This window comes from Sebastes fasciatus, chromosome 1 (genome assembly GCF_043250625.1).
Source record: "Sebastes fasciatus isolate fSebFas1 chromosome 1, fSebFas1.pri, whole genome shotgun sequence".
In the NCBI taxonomy this organism is placed as follows: Eukaryota; Metazoa; Chordata; class Actinopteri; order Perciformes; family Sebastidae; genus Sebastes; species Sebastes fasciatus.
This window is the reverse complement of record NC_133795.1, coordinates 16,684,817-16,706,286: the sequence shown is the minus strand read 5'-3', so window position 1 is coordinate 16,706,286 and position 21,470 is coordinate 16,684,817. Positions and strand designations below refer to the sequence as shown.

Genomic DNA, 21,470 nt, shown 5'->3' with positions numbered 1-21,470 from the left:
AGTCTGAGGAAGACGTCAAAACTGAAATTTCAAAAAGACAAAAAAATAAATAAATATATGGGCAGTCAGCTTGCCCAGGTAAATGGACAGCCTATTTGGCTTCATTCTGGATGCCAAAATTAGGTTGAAGGTTATGATGATTGAGTTCTAATTCAAAATCAAGTTTTTATTTAATTTCCTTCGAAAATGACAGTATTTTATTTATGTAACAGGAAAAAACCTGTTCCTCCAGACAGGGTTGCAGGACAAAAAAAAAACAGAGTGTGACGCCTGGAGTCAATTTATTCAAAAAGCATCTGAATTATGGTGCTTTTGGGAAATTTATGACAATAAGGGTTATCGCTGTTCACTTGTTAAACGTTTAATTATGTTTGTCCTGAGCCTGAATTCGACAACAGCTCTCCTGCACCAGCTATGTGTAATTAACCTCGAAACAAAGCACAGAAGTTCCTGATTCACTTTGGCATTTGGTTTGAATCTACAGCCCATCACACAGCTTGGATACATAAAACTGCGAAAGCCCGTGATCACATCACTCGCACAAAAAGATCAGTACTATTGTATGTGGTATCCAATTCAACCAATTAATGCTGCTTTCAGTTTCCTCAACCTGTCCACACACTGAGACCTGATAATTGCTCACCTACAAATTTTTGTGGTGTGGATCTCTTGCGTTTGGTGATGCTGTTGGCGAGCCGATCGATAAATGCCATCTTGTCTGAGGAGGGTTGTAGTAGAGAGTCTGGTATAAACTCTAGCTCTCTCATCTCCTCTCCTGCGCAGAGTACAAACAAATTGTAATGTTATTTTGGGGGGTTTTCTTATCACCCAGACAGCATTTATCCCAAATGTTTAAATTGTATGCTGGCTTTCAATGTTTGGATAGAAAAGAAACTAAGTGAGGGGTTGTGTGCATTACCTTAAGGAGGTAGACTACATTTCTACACTACAATCCTTTTGGAAACTGATATTAACAACACCATATTGTATTTCGGTTACTGTCTTATCTGAGAACATTTTCTTTACTCCTTCATCTTCATGAATGCCATAAAACCGTACCTGGATTCTGTGCACAGGAGGGCTGCTGTGACTCCAGACTCTGTAAGTAGCTGTGGCAACGCTCACGGTGCTCCTCCAGGGTGCTCTGCTGCTTGTAACTACGGCCGCAATAACTGCACTTATATGGCTTCCCTACAGTTGGAGAGGACACTGGGGACAAAGTGGGAAGATTATTATTGTCACATTACTGCACACTATCATAAGAATAGAACAATTATTATCAGGCTTGAATCTGTCCTACCTGCATGAGTGCGGAGGTGGCCAGTGAGCGCATCTCGTCTTCGACAGGCATAGCTGCAAAAGGGACATTTAAAGGGCTTCTCCCCTGAGTGCAGCTTGATGTGGCGGAGCAGGTTACCCTTTTGAGTGAAGGAGGCACCACACTGGTTACACTGGAATGGCCGCTCACCTGGGGATAGATCAAACCTGTCAGCCCAACTTGTTTGATTATATTTATAGTGTCTGTTTTGTTCTTGAGTGGCACGCACAAGCGATTTAAGAGAATTTGTGGCATTAACCAATTTTTTCGGGGGTATGAACGAAATTCAAGTGGTCCAAACATGTATTACTCTCTCCACAAGGGAAAAAAAACACTTATTTCACCTGAAATCATAACGTCTTAATCTGAATGAATTTGAAGTTTAAATTTGTTAAGAGATAAAACAAACTTAATGCAAAATTAATATTTTGTTCACCATATCATCGTCGCTTGCCATTATGATTTTTATTGGCATTGGGAAATTCTCTCACTCCGATAGCTGACTCCGGCTCTTAATGCCGGTCTCTGTCCAGGATTATCCTCTGTTGCACCTTGTATGTACAGTAGATGTACTGTATTCTCTCGTCTAAAATATCTCCATGACTTTTACATCCCCTTGACTCATTCTCATATTAGTCATGGACCACTTTGCTTTAGTCAGATGTTTTTTAGCATCTATCTGTGAATGAATTAAACCCACAAATGAAGCAGAATTGCGTCAAATTATGCTCATCATGAAATCTCACGGACACAGACCTCCTCATGAACAGGCGCTGTTCATCATCAGGCTGAAAGGCGATTTACGTCAAGTTTGTCCAGTTAAGAGCGTTTGGTGATTCCGACATGGAACACTTGTAGGAACAAGCCTCACAGAAATAAGTAAGAGAGGTTTAGGATAATAAAACAAAAATGTTCCTGTTCTTTCATCCAGATTCATCTGCAGATTCAATTGCAAGTACAGCAGGACATTCAAAATATTATCCATCATCAGAGCAGCTTTTTTTTTTCATTCAGTCTTGATTAATGGCCAGGGTTCAACTCTGCACAATTAACATTTTGTTCAGTACTCGTCTGGCATACAAAAATACAAATGTGTGCAGAAAATTATGTGTCAATCAAAATTTCCATTCCAATTACATGCCAAAACCCACGATACATTCTGTATTTAACCTAATCTCTTCCACAAAAAGCGAAAAGAGTGTATGTTTTCTCACAGAGATGACTTATGTGAACTAAACTGATCAGTCACCTGTATGGCTGCGTTTGTGCACCATGAGAACATTAGGCCCAATGCAGATCATCCCACAGATGTCACACTTGAGCTTTCCGTTTGGCAGTCTGGTGCCTCCAGCTTGCATGGATTCAGGACTGGTGAGCTCCCTGTAGCCCCCGACAGCCTCAGATCCCTGCTCTGGACCTCCTTCCTCTACCCGCTCCCCTCTTTCATCTTCAGTACTGCGACCTTGGTCTTCATCGCTGTACAGCTCCACTTTAATGGAGTTGGCTACAGATGCACAAGAGCAAACATGTATATCATTACTTAAAAGTGTGTGATACGAGTAGGGATGCCTCATATTGATATCATTTGATATATTTAGTGAAATCTGAATAATAAAATAATCATAAAAAATGTCTGTACACCTTTGCAAACCTTTGAAAACATTTGTCATATCACTGTAAGAATGTATATTACTATGATATGTCCAATAATATATGGGGAGCTAAAAAAAAGAAAAAAAAGAAGTGACGAGGAAAAATTCAGATTTTGAGGTTTGATTAACCGTTACACAGTCGTTTTTGTGGGATTCACACTCATTTTCTCACTGACCACTGAGGGAGCGACTAGGAGAGGTCTCCTTGCTGTTTGGGGTGCTCACTGTTGGACCCCCAAGGGCCCCAGAAAACTCTCTTTCCATGGAAGAGTCTCCGCTAGCTGCAACCAAAAAGGTAAACAAAAGATCTGTCATTTGAACAGCATGCCAACCATTTGAAGGTAAGTATAAAAAGCAGAGTCCTACCTGATATGCAAGACCGGCCATTGCAGTCATCCACATCCATACTAGTTCAAGCTGAATACTGAAATGACAGTTATATCAGATGGTAAGATCAAACTGAATTCAGGCACCAATTCACTCAAACATAAAACAACGACGTGTCGTGCACCTAACCATTAATACAACAGGAAAACAGACAGTAGTTACAGGTAGAGAGGTCCAGTTTGACATCACATTATGAAATGAACACCATATTATAACAACAGGCTCCACAACCAAGGCTGACCCCCATATGAGAACTATGAGGACTTTAAGAACTTTAAACATGCAACTATCTGCAACATCTTGGACTTTAACCACTGGTGTACTTACACTTACTTACACTATACATCCTATATACCACTTTATAGACTGCACATATGTACATATCACATCATTTATTGTACATACGACATTTATTTATTGACGGACTGTACACACTATGTTCACCCATTCACTCTGTATCTTTTATATCTCTATTATTGTTTTTATAATTGTTGTATACCTTTACCTCTCCTGTGTTTCACTCTGTTTGCTGATGTTGCTGCTTTGACACCTGAATTTCCCTCAAGGGATTAATAAAGGTTCATCTTATATTATCTTATCTTATAATTCAGAGAGGTTCAAGATAATAATAAGAAAATGTTATGACCTCACACACTTTCAATGACCCACACATAAAATAAAAAACACTAAAGGCTAGCCTGAATGTCAGCCAACTAGCCAGCTCAACAATAAATGTGCTGAAGATTAGCTGACGCAGGTAAATACCAGAATATAGTTAACTAGCAGCCAAGTTAGCACCAACTCTAACCTTAGCAGCCACGGATCAGCTGTCTCAGTTACAGTGAGGTTGACTCATGACAACACTGATAAAGCTATGTGAAGCTAATCTAATATTAGGCTCATCTGAGACCAACCAACCTGACATCCAGAGCGTTATTTACTTTGACGTGTTGTTGAGGTAACCTAAGTGCACCAAGGGTCGGCCTTTGGTGGCTAACGTTAGCTTGATAACTGCATGTGATGGACATTACCGTTAGCAGAGTTAGCTCAACTCAGCACTAAAGAGCATGGCGCAAAGTTACAGCTTAGTATAATGTGCGATGACGCAATGTAGATAACGCTGATTTGTGGGATTACTTATCTGACTGACAGGTTCTAGGACGTCTTGTTTATCGCTAGCACAACAAACCAACCTGAACTATGTTAGCTTAGCTTAGCTAGCTCAATGTTTCCTAAACGGTTGCTATGGCAGCCACCGCCTCCCTGTTGCTAAGGCTAGCCAGCGAGCGGTTAGCATTAGCTCGAGCTCTCTCTGAAGCCCAGAAGATGGGTTTTAAAACACGACACAGCGGTGGCAGTCTACTGTAAGAAGTACTTTTGAAGTTGTCCGGTTCTCCCGGTAACTGTTGCGTTACCTGTCCCCGTCAGGGCCGGTTCAGTGAGGCTGTGTTTCTCATCTGTCTGTTTATGACGGCAGCATCTCCCGGCAGAGCTCACCTCCAGATACTAACAACTTCCGGTTAGAGGCAAGTGTGGAGCTGCCTGTCAACCAGCAGTCAGAGAGTCAGTGAGTCAGTGAGTTCACATCAACCAGCAGTCTGTGTTACAAATAACAACTAACAAATATATTTAAAACATTAGTTAATTTATTCAGCACGTATACACGAACATCACTAACATGAATATATGTATAGGCTAGAGCAGGGGTCAGCAACATGTGTCTCTTTAGCTCCTCTCCAGTGGCTCCCTGGGGAGTTTTTAAAATGGAAATGAATAACCTTTTTTTGTTTACATTTCCATTTTTATTCATTATTGTTTTAGGTCTATGGTACGACGGGGTATTAGGGCCACATTGAGGAAACAAAACAAATAAAGCTGAGATTTCGAGAATAAAGTCATAATATAACGAGAATAAAGTCACAAGTTTATGAGAAAAAAAGTTGTAATATTATGAGAATAAAGTCATAAGTTTAAAAGAAAAAAGTCGTAGTATTATGAGAATAAAGTCAATATTATAAAGTAGTAATTTTACGAGTTATTTTATTTTTTTCTCGTAAAGTTATGACTTTACGAGAATAAAGTCGTAATATTACGACTTTTTTCTCGCAAACTTCTGACTTTATTCTCATATTATTAAGACTTTTTTTCTCGTAAAGTTGTGGCTTTCTTCTCGTAACATTATGACTTTTTTTACTTTCCTCTCGGAACATTACAACTTTTTTCCCGTAAAGTTATGACTTTATTCTCGTAATATTACGTTTTTTTCTCATAAAGTTATGACTTTATTCTGGAAATCTCAGATGTTTTTTCCCTCAATGTGGCCCTAATACTCTGTAGTACATTTGCACTTTGGCCCTCATTGCATTAGACTTATATACTATATACTTAGACTATAAACTGTGTTACCTTCATCACAATGCTCAAATGTTTTGCAGCTCCAGACGGATTTTTAATTTATTTTTTTATTTGCCTAAAATGGCTCTTTTGATAGTTAAGGTTGCTGACCCCTGGGCTAAAGAGAATACTCTCAAAAGTGCATTATATTTGAGATGAAAACAAACCACAACAATGTTTTTCATATTCTAGTGACTTAGCTGTGTTTTTGATTAACCCCTTTCCATTCCGCCCTCTTTTTTTATAGAGGGGTAGGGGACAGAGGATGTTCATTGGTAGAAAAAAAAAGTCAACAGTAGATGTCACATAGAAGTGGTTTACATAATCTGAAAGCTGGGAACCTGAAGATTAATTTGAGATGCAGCTCAATACTGTGTGTCAAGTTGTTCTGGTTTATCAAAGCCAAAACAAAAAGCCAGAAAGCTTATAAAGGTTATCTCGGCTAGCTCAGTTGATAGAGTGTGAAACTCTTTGATTGATGATTTCAGGGTTGTGGACTCAAGCCCAGTGTTGGGCGTTGGCATTTTCAGCACTTCATTTGTATGACTGTTTTTGTATTGTTATTCACCAAAAGTTGGGTTGATTTTCATTAATGTGTTGGCAAAGAACCAATTCTACTAATTTATCAAAGACTAAATGTGCATGGCGTTTGGCGCATGCTGCTATGACATGAATGAGTGCAGTGTGGAGTGGAAGTTCACTACCGTCCTTACACATTAAATAAAAAATTAAAAAATTTCTTTGAACACATTTCAGTCCACAGAGTGAAACCGGTGTTTATTTCAAAATGGGTTTTGTCAGTTGTAATCTATAATATATCCTGTCTTGGTGATACCATCTTTGTTAACCTTCCCATCCTGTAAATGGTCTGAAATCGCTTTAAATAACTGCAGAGCCTTTTTAAATGTATCATATTGTAATTATGCATTTGCGTAATTCGATCTTAAACTACTGTAAGTTTTGTACTGTAAGAAAAGTCTATTCCAAATAAAATACTTGACAGGCCTGTCTTTCCTAAAACTACACAACTAGTGGTTAGTTGAGAATAACGAGCATCACACATTAAAGCTTTTAAAGACTTTTGAATTTATTCTTTAGGTGTACAGCATCTTCAAATTCTGCTTTACATGGGCTTAGGAGGGGCTCTTGGTGCACCGGCCTGTAGCAAAAGAAACAAACAAAAATGATTAAGATCCAAATCTGATATAGATGCTTCTCACTGTGGACAATGTGACTCGTCAAACACAGGTTAACAAATAATGATTGCATTCAGGTGTGCCAGTTCCAACACTCTGCTTACCTACTCATCTGAAGGTAACAAAACCATTAATCATATTAGTCTCACCTGTGCTTTTCCTGCTGTGACTCGTCAAATCATCCTCTGTGAAATAGGATTTTGCAGGCCTGAACCTGGGTGGTGGGCTGCAGGAGGAAGGAGAAAGGCTCAGATGAGGACAAGCATCCAGGATCAAAATACAAAGAACAGATGATGCATGAATGAAAAACACTTACAGTCAAAGACGCTGGCATCTGAGATGTCTCTCACGGCAGCAGCCTCCACGATGTTGCGGATGGGCTGCACGTGGCCACGGCCCTTCTTGGCACCACCGTTGTTCATTCTTCTCTTAGTCTGTAAAACAAATGCCACAGTTAGAAAGACAATTGCAGCCTGACAACTAGGACTGGAACAAGGGATGCTCATTTTGAAAAATGTTCTTAACCGATAACCGACCCTCGTTAACCGATTATTAACCGTTAACCGACAAGATTTGTGACTCGCGCCAGCTGCACTGTATGAGCACAACAGACAACTGAGAACCCAGTTCACCCATCCGGGAGAGTTATAGCTGTGAACGTAGGTGTAGCAGTGTGTGTACAGTTTATTCGTCGCTGAATAAATGCTAAGAAACTACTGCTCCTCCGCTCCGCTCAAACGAGCCCTGAGCAAGCCAGAGACCGGAGAGACCGGAGCCGACATCCTGTATCCTGCAACTCTGGCTCCGCATCTGCCTCTTAAGGTGGGCTGTTAAGGTGGACCAGCTTTTCTCCTTAAATTGACGAGCCACTCAGCTTATTAATGAATTATAAATATTTCCTTTAACCGTTTTAACCGATAGAGTTAATCGGTTAAAATGCTTAATGTTGGTTAACGGTTAATTATGAACATCCCTAAATGCCACAGTTGGAAAGACAATTACAGCCTGACAACTAGGACTGGAAATGGAAATACTACTTTGGTACAGAACAAAGTGTCCTCTCAGCATCTGGTATCAAAAACTGTCAAGTACCGAAAACTGGCATCAATTTAAGACATATATTCAGATAAAGTTCTTGTATGACTGTTTGTGTTTAAACAACATTTGACAAGTTTAACGTCTTTTGATAAATAAAAAAAATAATTGATAAATTAAAAAAATGTTTTTTTGAGAGTAAGGACTCCTCAAGGTTTACTAAAAACAATACTGTAGTGATATCCTTACCAAGTTATGTACCAACTACTAGCTTTTAAACATTTCTTAATAAACTAGAGAGACATTTTATGACTATCCCTTACGTTGTAGTTTAGCTGTGTAATTACAATACCTAATAAGAGCATTTTAAGTTTGATAATTTGAATAAAACGACAGTTACTTCTGTTTAAGTCTCACGACCCACTAGAAAACAACTCACCATGTTGCTTGGGAAGCTGGAAAGAGTAGAGTGAATATTGTAAAGTGGATCATCAAATATATAGCTGCTGTGTCTCGAACCAGCTGACATTACATCACAGGTAAACAAAAGTTGGGTGGGCTGTTAAGGTGGACCAGCTTTTCTCCTTAAAGTGACGAACCGCTCAGCTTTTTAATTAATTATAAATATTTCCTTTAACCGTTTTAACCGATAGCGTTAATCGGTTAAAATGCTTAATGTCGGTTAACGGTTAATTATGAACATCCCTCAATGCCAAAGTTGGAAAGACAGTTACAGCCTGACAACTAGGACTGGAACTGTAAATACTACTTTTGTACAGAACAAAGTGTCCTCTCAGCATCTGGTATCAAAAACTGTCAAGTACCGAAAACTGGCATCAATTTAAGACATATATTCAGACAAAGTTCTTGTATGGCTGGTTGTGTTTAAACAACATTTGACAAGTTTAACTTCTTTTGATAAATAAAAGAAAAAATTTTTTGGTAAATAAAAAAAAGGATTTCTTTTCAGAAATAAAAAAAAGGATTTCTTGTGAAATAAAAAAAATGATGTTTTTGGTAAATAAAAAATGATATTTTGATGAATAAAACGAGCCCCGGGCGAGCCAGAAACCGGAGAACCGGAGCCGACATCCTGTATCTTGCAACTCTGGCTCTTAAGGTGGGCTGTTAAGGTGGACCAGCTTTTCTCCTTACAGTGACGAGCCGCTCTGTTTTTTAATTAATTATAAATATTTATTTTAACTGTTTTAATCAATAGCGTTAATCGGTTAAAATGCTTAATGTCGGTTAACGGTTAATTATGAACATCCATAAATGCCAGAGTTGGAAAGACAGTTACAGCCTGACAACTAGGACTGGAACTGGAAATACTACTTTGGTACAGAACAAAGTGTCCTCGCAGCATCTGGTATCAAAAACTGTCAAGTACCGAAAACTGGCATCAATTTAAGACATATATTCAGACAAAGTTCTTGTATGGCTGGTTGTGTTTAAACAACATTTGACAAGTTTAACTTCTTTTGATAAATAAAAAAATTTTTTTTTTGGTAAATAAAAAAAAGGATTTCTTTTCAGAAATAAAAAAAAGGATTTCTTGTGAAATAAAAAAAATGATGTTTTTGGTAAATAAAAAATGATATTTTGATGAATAAAACGAGCCCCGGGCGAGCCAGAAACCGGAGAACCAGAGCCGACATCCTGTATCTTGCAACTCTGGCTCTTAAGGTGGGCTGTTAAGGTGGACCAGCTTTTCTCCTTACAGTGACGAGCCGCTCTGTTTTTTAATTAATTATAAATATTTATTTTAACTGTTTTAATCAATAGCGTTAATCGGTTAAAATGCTTAATGTCGGTTAACGGTTAATTATGAACATCCATAAATGCCAGAGTTGGAAAGACAGTTACAGCCTGACAACTAGGACTGGAACTGGAAATACTACTTTGGTACAGAACAAAGTGTCCTCGCAGCATCTGGTATCAAAAACTGTCAAGTACTGAAAACTGGCATCAATTTAAGACATATATTCAGACAAAGTTCTTGTATGGCTGGTTGTGTTTAAACAACATTTGACAAGTTTAACTTCTTTTGATAAATAAAAAAATGTTTTTTTTGGTAAATAAAAAAAATTATTTCTTTTCAGAAATAAAAAAAAGGATTTCTTGTGAAATAAAAAAAATGATGTTTTTGGTAAATAAAAAATTATATTTTGATGAATAAAACGAGCCCCGGGCGAGCCAGAAACCGGAGAACCGGAGCCGACATCCTGTATCTTGCAACTCTGGCTCTTAAGGTGGGCTGTTAAGGTGGACCAGCTTTTCTCCTTAAAGTGACAAGCAACTCAGCTTTTTAATTAATAATAAATATTTCTTTTAACCGTTTTAACCGATAGCGTTTATTAGTTAAAATGCTTAATGTTGGTTAACGGTTAATTATGAACATCCCTAAATGCCACAGTTGGAAAGACAATAACAGCCTGACAACTAGGACTGGAACTGGAAATACTACTTTTGTACAGAACAAAGTGTCCTCTCAGCATCTGGTATCAAAAACTGTCAAGTATCGAAAAATGGCATCAATTTAAGACATATATTCAGACAAAGTTCTTGTATGGCTGCTTGTGTTTAAAAAACATTTGACAAGTTGAACTTCTTTTGATAAATAAAAAAAGGATTTTTTGAGAGATAGGTCTCCTCAAGTTGTACTAAAAACAATACTGTACTGATATCCTCAAGTTGAACATGAAGGCCTTTGTGTGAATGCCGTGTGGCGCGGTGTATGAAATGTTTGTTTTTTCTTTTCTATGACTGCTTTTGTTGCACTGATACCTGCCAGAATACTATGATTATATTAAACTATTTTATGGAATACATTAATGACCTGCACATTTCTCTCAATGTGAGAAAAACTGATGGAATGTTTTTCTCAAAAGGAAAGAAGAGTATCACTGCCACACTTTTAGAGATTACTGAAGAGTTTGGGCTCTTTAAAAGTTTTTAACATTTTCCCTTTCATAACAACATCAAACTGCAAACCAACACTAATCTGTTCATATTTTAAAATGGTTTGGGTGTTATTATCTCATTGTATTGTGCCTTTCTTCACCCTGATACACCTTGTTGACCAGACTGAACGACATGAGCTACCAACCGTCATATCTTGAATCAGATCATTACAAAATAATTTACCCACTCAAGACATTAAGGGGGTTTCTGATCAGTTTCCAGAACAGAAGTGCTCTACATCCAATTTCTGAAAAATGCAATTATTGCAGAAATCTCCAAATGTCAAAAGTTTTTGATACCAAATCACAGCATGGCTTTTTCTATGGTGTTCCTCAAGGTCTTGGTGTCTTAATGTGGTATATTGGAGGGATTATTGATAATTTTCATCAATTCTTGAATGATAAAAAAATGGTTAAATTTAGCACCACATCTTGGTGCAACCAACAATTCCTGCAACTTATGAAACATAACAGCATGGGGAATGGCCATCACAAATTTATGTCATCATGTTCTAAGCCCTTAAACATTTTCACAATTTATTTAAATTAATTAACTAATTGATTTTTATTTTCTTATTAATGACTATCAATCTACCTAGGAAAGCCATCCATCCTCTGAACACTCTAGGTCTCTAGTTTGTGTGTGTGGTTCATGAGGCTGTGATTATCCTAGAGGTCACCACAGGTCATTTTATACATTGAGGTCAAATTTTAAAAAATGGTCTCACTGCAATGAAATGGCTACTATAGGGACTAACATCATCAGACACGAATACAATTGGACTCATTGGTTCCACAAGAGTCTCAGCTTTACAGTCATACCCAATTTATGTAATTCAAGACTGTTTATTGATCCCAGTATGCAGAAATATTCAAATACACCGTTTTAGAATAGGCGAAAATAACACGTTTATACTGCATAAAACTGCATGTGATTATCATAAAGTGGGCATGTCTGTAAAGGGGAGACTCGTGGGTACCCATAGAACCCATTTTCATTCACATATCTTGAGGTCAGAGGTCAAGGGACCCCTTTGAAAATGGCCATGCCAGTTCTTCCACAACTGGAAACACAAGCCATGTCATTTCTGTGCTTAATTGTGTGTGATGGCTAATAGTATGTGATTTAGTATGATCAAAATATTTACCATGGCAATATAGCTGAAATTCCTGATCAGGTTTAGATTAGTCGATCGATTAGTTGTCAACTATTAAATTAATCGACAACTATTTTGATAATCGATTAACCGGTTTGAGTAATTTTTTTACGAAAAAAAAGTCTAAATTCTCTGATTCCAGCTTCTTAAATGTGAATATTTTCTGGTTTCTTTACTCCTCTATGACAGTAAACTGAATATCTTTGAGTTGTGGATAAAACAAGACATTTGAGGACGTCATCTTGGACTTTGGGAAATGTCCGATCAACATTTTTCACCATTTTCTGACATTATATAGACCAAACAAATAATAAATTAATCAAGAAAATAATCGATAGATTGTTGACAATGAAAATAGTCGTTAGTTACAGCCCTAATCGGGTCACATAATTTAAAAGGTTACAGAGTTTGGTGTATCACTTGTAAACTGATCATATAATGTGCATGTATAAAAAGAGTGCTCCTCTTTCTATTTCACTTTTATTATCAAAAGAGATTTACTATCTACCATTACATGTCGACACTATAAGATAATGACTTAGCTCAGGGTTCTCCCCAGACGGATATGCAGTATTTGTGTAGTCTTTTGGGGTAGATGGCAGGTCAGATAAGCACAATATAGAGAGCCTACAGAGGAGCTATTTAACTTCCTACATACTAATCCCCATTGCATCTTCTCAGATGGGTGTTTCCTGGATGTACAGTACATCTGTTCAGATGAGGTTGTGACTGAACATCTGTCTTTTTTTTACATTTACAAACGTCTGCCATATTGTTCTATACTGCAACAATGGCAAACCCACACTTGTTGATATGAAAGACTGTACATTTCATTTAATTTCAAAATGTATTTAGAACATGTAGAATACAAAAAAAAATAAAAAATAAAAAGTAAAGAAAGAGAGTGATCATACCAACAAGTGGACAGTCAGAAACAAGTAGTATTTACATACAATGAAAAGAGTAAGAAAAATAAATTGTCAACACTCGATGCCTTGATTTACATATTCGAAAAGGAGTGAGAAGAAGTATAAATTTATTTAATCCCACCCCTTCTCCACAAGTCAATTATGAATTATTAACCATCTTCCTTATTGAGCCATACATATACTCCAATTAAATTTTCCTAAAGCTGTCTAACTATAATTATTATTATTTTTAATTATTCTAACTATAATTAGTACCTTTAATCTGTGTCATACAGAAATATAAATTAATTACTGATATAATTATCCAATTATCAAAATATAAATTTGTTATCAATCCAGAATACCAATTCATTACTTATAATATAACTTAATCACAATACCAATTAATTACTTACATATTTATCTTAATCATTTGACTATTTGTTTTATATTTTATATTATTTATAATACACAATTTATAATATACAATATGCACATGCAATACAACCTGACAACAACCTGATATTTTCAGGTGGAATTTCATTCATTCATTCTCACTGTGCAATATCATTTTCCACTTGTGCAATTTTGTTAATAGTCTGTTTATTGTCAATACTGTATATACTGCCCCTATTTTTATACTTCCTTCTATTTAAATGATTCATATTTTGTTACACTTTGTTTAGCTCTTTTTTTACTGTGTTAGCTGATGCATCTTGTTTTTTGCACTATCCCCTTTGCTGCTGTACACTGCACATTTCCCCACTGCTGGACTAATAAAGGAATATCTTATCTTATCTTATCTTATCTTATCTTATCTTAAATCTGTTCAGATGAGGCTGTGACTGAACATCTGTCTAGTTTTTTTTACATTTACAAACCTCTGCCATATTGTTCTATACTGCAACAATGGAAACCCACACTTGTTGATATGAAGGACTGTACATGTATTTACATAGTGGTGATTGTGTCCTGAAGGTCAGTGTAGTCTGGAACAGTCTAAAGAGGCTGGCAGTGACCTCTACTGTACAAACTGCCCACAGCGCGTGTACCGTGTCAGTTATGACGTATGTGCTGGTTTTACGACGGTGTGCTCGCTCACACAATGACAGTTTCCGTCAGTTTGACTTGCGAATCCTAACCGCTGTTCAACGAGCGTTCTTTTTTTTCGTTTAAATTTCAGTTGGAAACGATAAATCCATAATTTTCAAACCCATCGATCGATACATTGATTACATTATCAGATACAGAAAGTGACCGTGTTTTGAGTTAGTACAAGTTGTACTTGTTGTACTTAAACTTCCAGCTCGAGGCCCAGCAACAAGAGCTCGAGCGGGCAGTTCCGAAAAGTTTGTTGTTGTCACGTGATGACGAGACGAATGTGTTGATAAAGTTTGTTTAGATAGTTAAACTACTAGGCGGTCTACTACATTATACTACTTTATACTACGCTATTAACACTTCTTCAACATCGTGTTTCACCAAACATGCCTCAACCCAAACATCGAAAGATTGCTGTAATAGGTTACAGATCTGTAGGTGAGTAAAGCAACACGAGCTCGGCTAATGTTAGTTAGCATGCTAACAGGCTAATGTTAGTGTGTTCTAATGCTAGCGAGCTAACATGCTAACGTCCTGGCTTTGTTTTCCTCTTTTAGTGTATCCGACTAACGCCCGTAAAGCTACATTACTCCGTGTTTCTTTGTGCTACGTGTGTTTGCTGAGCAGTTTATTCACTAAATTACACTCATATTAACTTGCTGTATAGCTGTAGCGATCTGTTACTAGTTATAACGTGTTCTGTGAAAACAAAGTTAGCAGGGACATCCTGGTGTTGAAACTTTTAGTCTAGCATGTCTAACGAACAGGGTCTGGAATTAACCTTTTCCCTCTCCTGACACCGTGGCAGGTCACTGAACATTCCTACCAGCCACTCATTGTTTTTGTCTGCCACTTCTGAGATCTACAACGTTTTTAAAATAGTAAACACTGAGTCATCATCCGACTAACGCCTATAACGCTACATTACTCCTCTTTGTGCTACGTGTGTTTGCTGAGCAGTTTACTACTAAATTACTCTAATATTATCTTGTTGTATATAGCTGTAGCCATCTGTTACTAGTTATAACGTGTTCTGTGAAAACAAAGTTAGCAGGGACATCCTGGTGTGGAGCCTGGTGTTGAAACTTTTAGTCTAGCATGTCTAACGTGACGTAAAAAAACTATGTAGTTAATGTCTAGAATGTAAGGAAATCATCCTGTAAACATATTCGACCTCCTACCAAGTAAATACGTGTAGTTTATATCCTAAAATGTCCTTGTGTGTTAAGCTGAAATCTGTGCCAGCAACACATGAGGTTGTTACACTGAAATCTGTGACCACTCAGATTTTGTGTTAACTGTATTAAAACATCTTTCAGCTGTATTGCCATTGCTAAAGTTTTGATCATACTAAATCACATACTACTAGCCATCACACACAATTAAGCACAAAAATGACATGGCTTGTGTTTCCAGTTGTGGAAGAACTACTCAGAAACTGTACAGTAGAAAATGACCCCATAGATGCACAGAGCATCACACATTGTGGTATGCTGTGGCAGCACTTCACCTGTCAATATGTGTTACAGAATCTGACAGCTCAGATTTCAGTACACCAAAATCACATCTACCTGCTAAATTTGTGACCCTATCTAAATACTACAAAGACACCATCTTTTGTGATGGCTAGTAGATGTGATTTAGTATGATAAAAACATTTACCATGGCAATATAGCTGAAATTCCTGATCGGGTCTAGAGCTACAACGATTAATCAATTAGTTGTCAACTATTAAATTAATCGGCAACTGTTTTGATAATCGATTAATGGGTTTGAGTACTTTTTAAAGAAAAAAAGGCAAATTTCTCTGATTCCAGCTACTTAAATGTGAATATTTTCTGGTTTCTTTACTCCTCTATGACAGTAAACTGAATATCTTTGAGTTGTGGACAAAAAAAGACATTTGAGGAGGTCATTATGGGCTTTGGGAAATGTCTGATCAACATTTTTCACCATTTTCTGACATTTTATAGACTAAACAACTAATCGATTAATCAAGAAAATAATCAGTAGATTAATTGACAATAAAAATAGTTGTTAGTTGCAGCCCTAATCAGGTCACATCATTTAAAACGTCACAGAATTTGGTGTTTTGTCCTTTATAAGGTTTCATATATAGCCGTCAATAAACCACTATACTGACACAGTTTTTGCGAGTGTGTGTGTTTCGTATTGTAATGTTTATTGTTATAAAGAAAGAGATGATTTTAACATTGTATTAAAATGGTAGTAAAACAACCATGTTACTGTTTCTTTGCCATGCACAGGAAAGTCGTCTCTTACAATACAGTTTGTGGAAGGACAGTTTGTCGACTCCTATGACCCCACCATCGAAAACAGTATGTGTTATTATTGGATTGTTATTCAGATAATGCAGCAAATAAAGTCACAATGGTTCTGGCTTAATGTAAAGAAGTGTTTTGTAAAACTAGTTCATTCCTCTCCCCAGCCTTTAACAAATTGGTCTGTGTGAATGGTCAAGACTTCAATCTTCAGCTGGTTGATACAGCTGGACAAGTAAGTTGTTCATCTACCATATCTGACACTAAACTCTTGGTTTTAAATCAACACGTCTGATCTGTTAAATCCTAATATTTAACCTTAGGTTAAAACGCTGGTTTGTTATGTTAGTTTTAAGCAAGATATGTAGAGACCCTTGAATGTCCAATTTAGCGTTAGTCAGCCAGTTAATATCATGAGTCAGAGTTATTTACCTTGCCATATCACCCATATGACTTAGCTGTAACTTTGCTAACTTTGGTATTATGGTATTATGACATGTACTCTGATGTCAGATTGACAATTTGTCTATTTAATTGAAAGTGCCAAGTAGAGATGTTCCAATACCATTTTTTCCTTCCTGATACCGATTCCAATACCTGAATTTGCGGTATCGGACGATACCGAGTACCAATCCGACACCAGCGTGAAATGTATAGTGATTATTATTATTATTATTTAACAGATGTATTTGCGACTTGGCAAATTGTATCTTGGTTCCAAATGCTCCATTAAGTGACGTATCAGACGCATTTCCGATACTGGTATCGGTATTGGAACAACTGTAGTGGCAGTTATTCTAGAAGCTATAGTCTTGCATGTCTGACTCCATTTGATAATGTGTTGTTTTTGGTAACAGTCATACCCAATAAGATTATAATACCGTGTCTCTGTCTCTAGGATGAGTACTCAATTTTCCACCAATCCCACTCAATGGACATCCATGGGTATGTCCTTGTCTATGCAGTGACTTCCAATAAAAGGTGAGTGGATGGTTGAATTTTCATATCTGTATGAATAATGAGGCATACACTGTTGAAAGTCTTAAAACACTATATTAGGTAGACAACACTATATGTGTGATTTACAAGGGTTAAACCCACTGTTGTGTACATACACCAGCCGTGTTAAATAATACCATTAATAGGTTTATAATGTTCCATTTGTTGTATTTAACTTCATTGGGTGCCTGTTCTGCCCATTGCTTTAACCAACTATGCCAAAGTATATGGCTCTTTAGACTGGCAATGAATTATAATAATAGGAAGTCAGTAAGTAACATCCAGGTTAGAGTTACATACTGATTACTCTCAGAGCAGTATCTAAAAGTACTTTGATGTCTGTCTTTGTTCAGTTTTGAAGTTGTGCAGGTTCTACACGACAAGCTGCTAGACATGGTTGGGAAGATTCAGTAAGTTTAGTTGGATCTTTTCAAATTCAACGATTCCAAAATGTTGTTTTTTCAAGTGATTTTACAACCACGTTCTTTTTTTTTTGTCTTTTTAGGGTCCCAACTGTTCTTGTAGGGAACAAAAAAGATCTCCACATGGAAAGGTAATCAGGATTATTGATAGTCTTCAGAATATAAAGTGCATTGTGTTGTTATTGTCAGATTAAAAATAACACTGATAATAATGTCAGACTTTTTGGTCTAAAAAACACTCAATTGACACTCAATGATATATTTTAATGATATATAGTTAATAATAACTGATTTATTTTATGTCGTAGAACAAAATGTTAAAATCTCTTAATCTTGTGTTAGCCGCAGACCTTATTTCAGGTTTATAACTAAAAATCCATTAAATAAAACCACTGACTTCCAGAGAGAGGAGGGAACCAGAAGTACTACAATGCTAACTCATTTCTGGGTTTTAGGACTCATTCCTGGTGCTCTCTATGAACACGTATTGCCTGTGTAGCCAAATATGATACAAAAGGTGTTTTCTGTTTTCAGTAAGCGAAGTTTCCATTTAATTTTCCCAGGGTTATCAAGCCAGAGGAGGGAAAGAAACTCGCTGATTCCTGGGGTGCTGCATTCATAGAGTCCTCAGCCAAGGAGAATGAGGTAATGATGGATATTTCTTTGAGTACCGACTCATCAATGTAGTCCACATATACTGTAGGCTGTGCGTTCCAATACCCATACTATCTAATATGCACAAAAAGGATTTAGTATGTCCGAATACATAGTGGCTTCCTCAAAAATCGCATACTATGCTTTACATACTCAAAAGGTGTACTATCGTTTAACATACTTTTGTCTGAATAATCAGCAGTATGTATCTTTTTGGATGCACTGAGCAGTAATTTACGTCGTCACTTCCTGAGACCCTTCTTGCCGGTTGGAGACGTGTAACCATGGTAACCCTTGCCAACCTCATGTGTCCAAAACGGTGGTTTGTGAGAATCAAAGTCTGAATTAACTTAAAATATATTATTACACCTAGCAAAGTGAAATCTTATACTTACACTAAATTGAAGTGTTATTGATGTTACAGAGCTGTCCGTCAACATTTTTTATGAACGTTGTTGTCACTACCGCATTGCATTGTGGGACATTTATGCCACTGTAGTGTCCAGTTTTGCATACTGTAATATTTCACTGGAAATAGTATGCAATTCGTATAACTATTGATTTCATACTAAGGTTTCGGGAAACTAAAATATCTCGCATGTTTGTATGGAATATCGGACGCAACCAGTATGTCAAATGCAGCATGCCAAAAATACCAGGATGTTCTACTACATCCGGTCACATTTCGCAGTATGCAAGCCAGCATGCTTTTCTGATTATTCGGAACCACAATCCTCTGCGCAGCGGATATATGAGCAAGATGGTTCAAAGTTCAAAAGCGCAATGTTATGACGAAGTAGTATGTCCCAATTGTATGCATACTACATGCAATAATACGTACTTTGTAAGTGCAACTCCGGTTTGTACTAATGGTAAAGACAACGTATGGGATTTGGAACGTAGCGTAATTCTGACACACTCTGATGACAATATTCTTGCAATGCAGACTGCTGTGGAGGTTTTCAAGCGGATCATTTTGGAGATGGAGAAAGCTGATGGGAACGCGCCCCCAGAGGAGAAGAAGTGCGCTGTGATGTAAACGTGTACCCAGGACTTCAGTAAGCTCATTTGCTGAAGACAGGGGGCACAACTTCACCAGCTTGCCAATTGTGACCTCACCGACACCAAGACACCACAGTGGAACTTTTCTGCTCGACTGTGACACCTCATTGATTTACATAGCAAGGCAACTGCCCAGACGTTGGTAAACTATCCCACTAATTGTAACCGCAGGGAGAAGTTTGTAAGAGCAAGATTCATCTTTGTTTTAGACAAAGAAGCACCGTCGGTGAACACTTTTCTTTTGAAATGTAATCTATAACTGGGAAAAATCTTGACTTTGGAGTTCAACCAAATGCTCAGAAAACAAAATAATATTACCAAACATATTGGTCCCAATTAATTATATAAAATTCATGAACGTATTATAGTAATAACTACTTGTAAATGTGATGTTTGAGACATCATTGGGTTAACTCTCATAACACTTTGAGTAGTTAATGTACAGGTAGGGCTTGTATTATTTCATTAACAGGTATTTTTTTTGACAGTGATGGAGAGTCACAGTTCACATTGCTTTAAATGTGGTGTTAAAATGTCAGTATCTCTCACAAATGGTTTCCTTGAAACATCCGGGAAACAAATGTCACTGGTTTCACACTTCTTCTCACTGTAATTCTTATAAACTCATCTTCAGGTACCTTTCACCAGTGAACCTTTGAGCTATGTCTTCACGATGGAGGAATCTATTTGTATATCTAACAACTCACATTTAAGCTCTTCTGCTAAGCAGATTAGTCCTCTTTTGTTTCTACAGTTTAATTTCTCCTTATTTACTGTAATAAAGATGTTATCTTACGGACAACCCTCAGAGAAATTTAGTATAGATTGGAATAGATGTTTGGTATTTACCAGTTATGGCCTTTTTATACAATATAAATAGAATCCTAGAAATTGGTTTGATACTATTGGTTATATTTTGAGTGGTGCGGGTTTGCTCTCCCTTCAATATCCTAAGTAGAGTATATTCTTATAAATGCGTTATAATTATGAACATTGTTGAGTTGCAATTTTTTTATTGCATTTTAACACTGCGTAAGACTATTTAAGTGGCTGAGGGCTACGGAGTTATAGATTAGTAATCTTTGAGCTCATGGTTTTGTTGTGATGGTTCATGCAGGCCAGGATGGCATGCAGTCCATTTACTTCACATTGTGGACTTGCATGATCACTGAGATCCTTAGTGACTTGTTTTTCTTAGATCCTGTAGCCTTACAAAGACATGACACACTGTGGATTTCCCCCCATATTCCTCATGTTGTACCTGTAGTGGGTAATTGTACCTTTTTATCAAGTGCTTTGCTGAGTAAGTAGTTGATTGATTGATTGATTGATGATGGTTGAAAAGAAGCTGGTGATGCTGTGTCTTGTGCCTTACAGTTCCTCAAACTCCCTCATTTGCTTCCCTTCAGGACTCAAGGTGCTCTTAAAGGGTTTTTTTTCTCCTTCTGTTGACTTGATACCACGGTGCAGGTGGTGTACCTGAACACCAATATCCCCCCGTGGGTCAATGTTAATACAGAAATCTTGCTGTAAACAGTTTTGTATATAAAATAAATCTGTTACTCATTTGACGTGACATTGTGCTATTTTCGGCCGGATTATTTAGGTAGCAAAAAGCAAGGTCTCCTACAGTAGTGGTTCTCAATCTTTTTCATGTCGAGTGTTAGAAAGTGTTTCATGTCTGCCATAACCCTGATGAGTTCAGAGAGGAGCCACAGGCTCACCTGTGCTGTTTGGAGGCAGCAAGGCACAGGTGAGCTCCATCTACACACAATAAGTGCTCGGCTCCTATAACTAAGAGGGGGGGGGAGGAAGAACACTAAATATGAGGTATATTGGACATATCATTTGGTAATTAATCAAAAAGAACATATTGGAAAAGGGAAGAAAAAGTAGGATGAGGACAGTAAAGTAAGTAAGTAAGTAAGTAAGACTTTATT

General features: G+C 37.2%; 2 protein-coding genes and 1 long non-coding RNA gene across 7 annotated transcripts in view; 2 read left to right on the top strand and 1 right to left on the bottom strand.

Annotated features, from left to right (window-relative positions):
- LOC141766692 (zinc finger protein Eos-like) overlaps window positions 1-21,470 on the bottom strand; it is a 224,900-nt gene that overhangs the window by 3,506 nt on the left and 199,924 nt on the right. Inside the window, exons 2-8 of one of the 5 annotated variants that reach the window (XM_074633753.1) lie at window positions 4,773-4,805; window positions 3,337-3,394; window positions 3,147-3,251; window positions 2,568-2,822; window positions 1,301-1,468; window positions 1,060-1,209; window positions 644-775 (exon numbers count right to left, since the gene is read on the bottom strand). In XM_074633753.1, coding sequence (XP_074489854.1) covers window positions 644-775; window positions 1,060-1,209; window positions 1,301-1,468; window positions 2,568-2,822; window positions 3,147-3,251; window positions 3,337-3,376 — 850 coding nt within the window. In that variant the 5' untranslated portion in view covers window positions 3,377-3,394; window positions 4,773-4,805. Of the gene's footprint in view, window positions 1-643; window positions 776-1,059; window positions 1,210-1,300; window positions 1,469-2,567; window positions 2,823-3,146; window positions 3,252-3,336; window positions 3,395-4,275; window positions 4,649-4,732; window positions 4,912-21,470 lie in introns of those variants that run through there. The other 4 variants (XM_074633744.1, XM_074633762.1, XM_074633772.1 and 1 more) reach the window with 4 other exon arrangements.
- LOC141766737 (uncharacterized) lies at window positions 6,591-13,807 on the top strand. The gene is made up of 2 exons (XR_012593676.1): window positions 6,591-7,769; window positions 8,550-13,807. It is a non-coding gene; the product is annotated as an uncharacterized LOC141766737 (long non-coding RNA).
- rhebl1 (Ras homolog, mTORC1 binding like 1) lies at window positions 14,085-21,101 on the top strand. Its single transcript, XM_074633819.1, has 8 exons — window positions 14,085-14,549; window positions 16,379-16,450; window positions 16,561-16,628; window positions 17,292-17,374; window positions 17,746-17,802; window positions 17,898-17,945; window positions 18,378-18,459; window positions 19,415-21,101. The coding sequence occupies exons 1-8, from the start codon at window positions 14,498-14,500 to the stop codon at window positions 19,505-19,507; spliced, it is 555 nt and encodes a 184-aa protein (XP_074489920.1). The 5' UTR covers window positions 14,085-14,497; the 3' UTR covers window positions 19,508-21,101.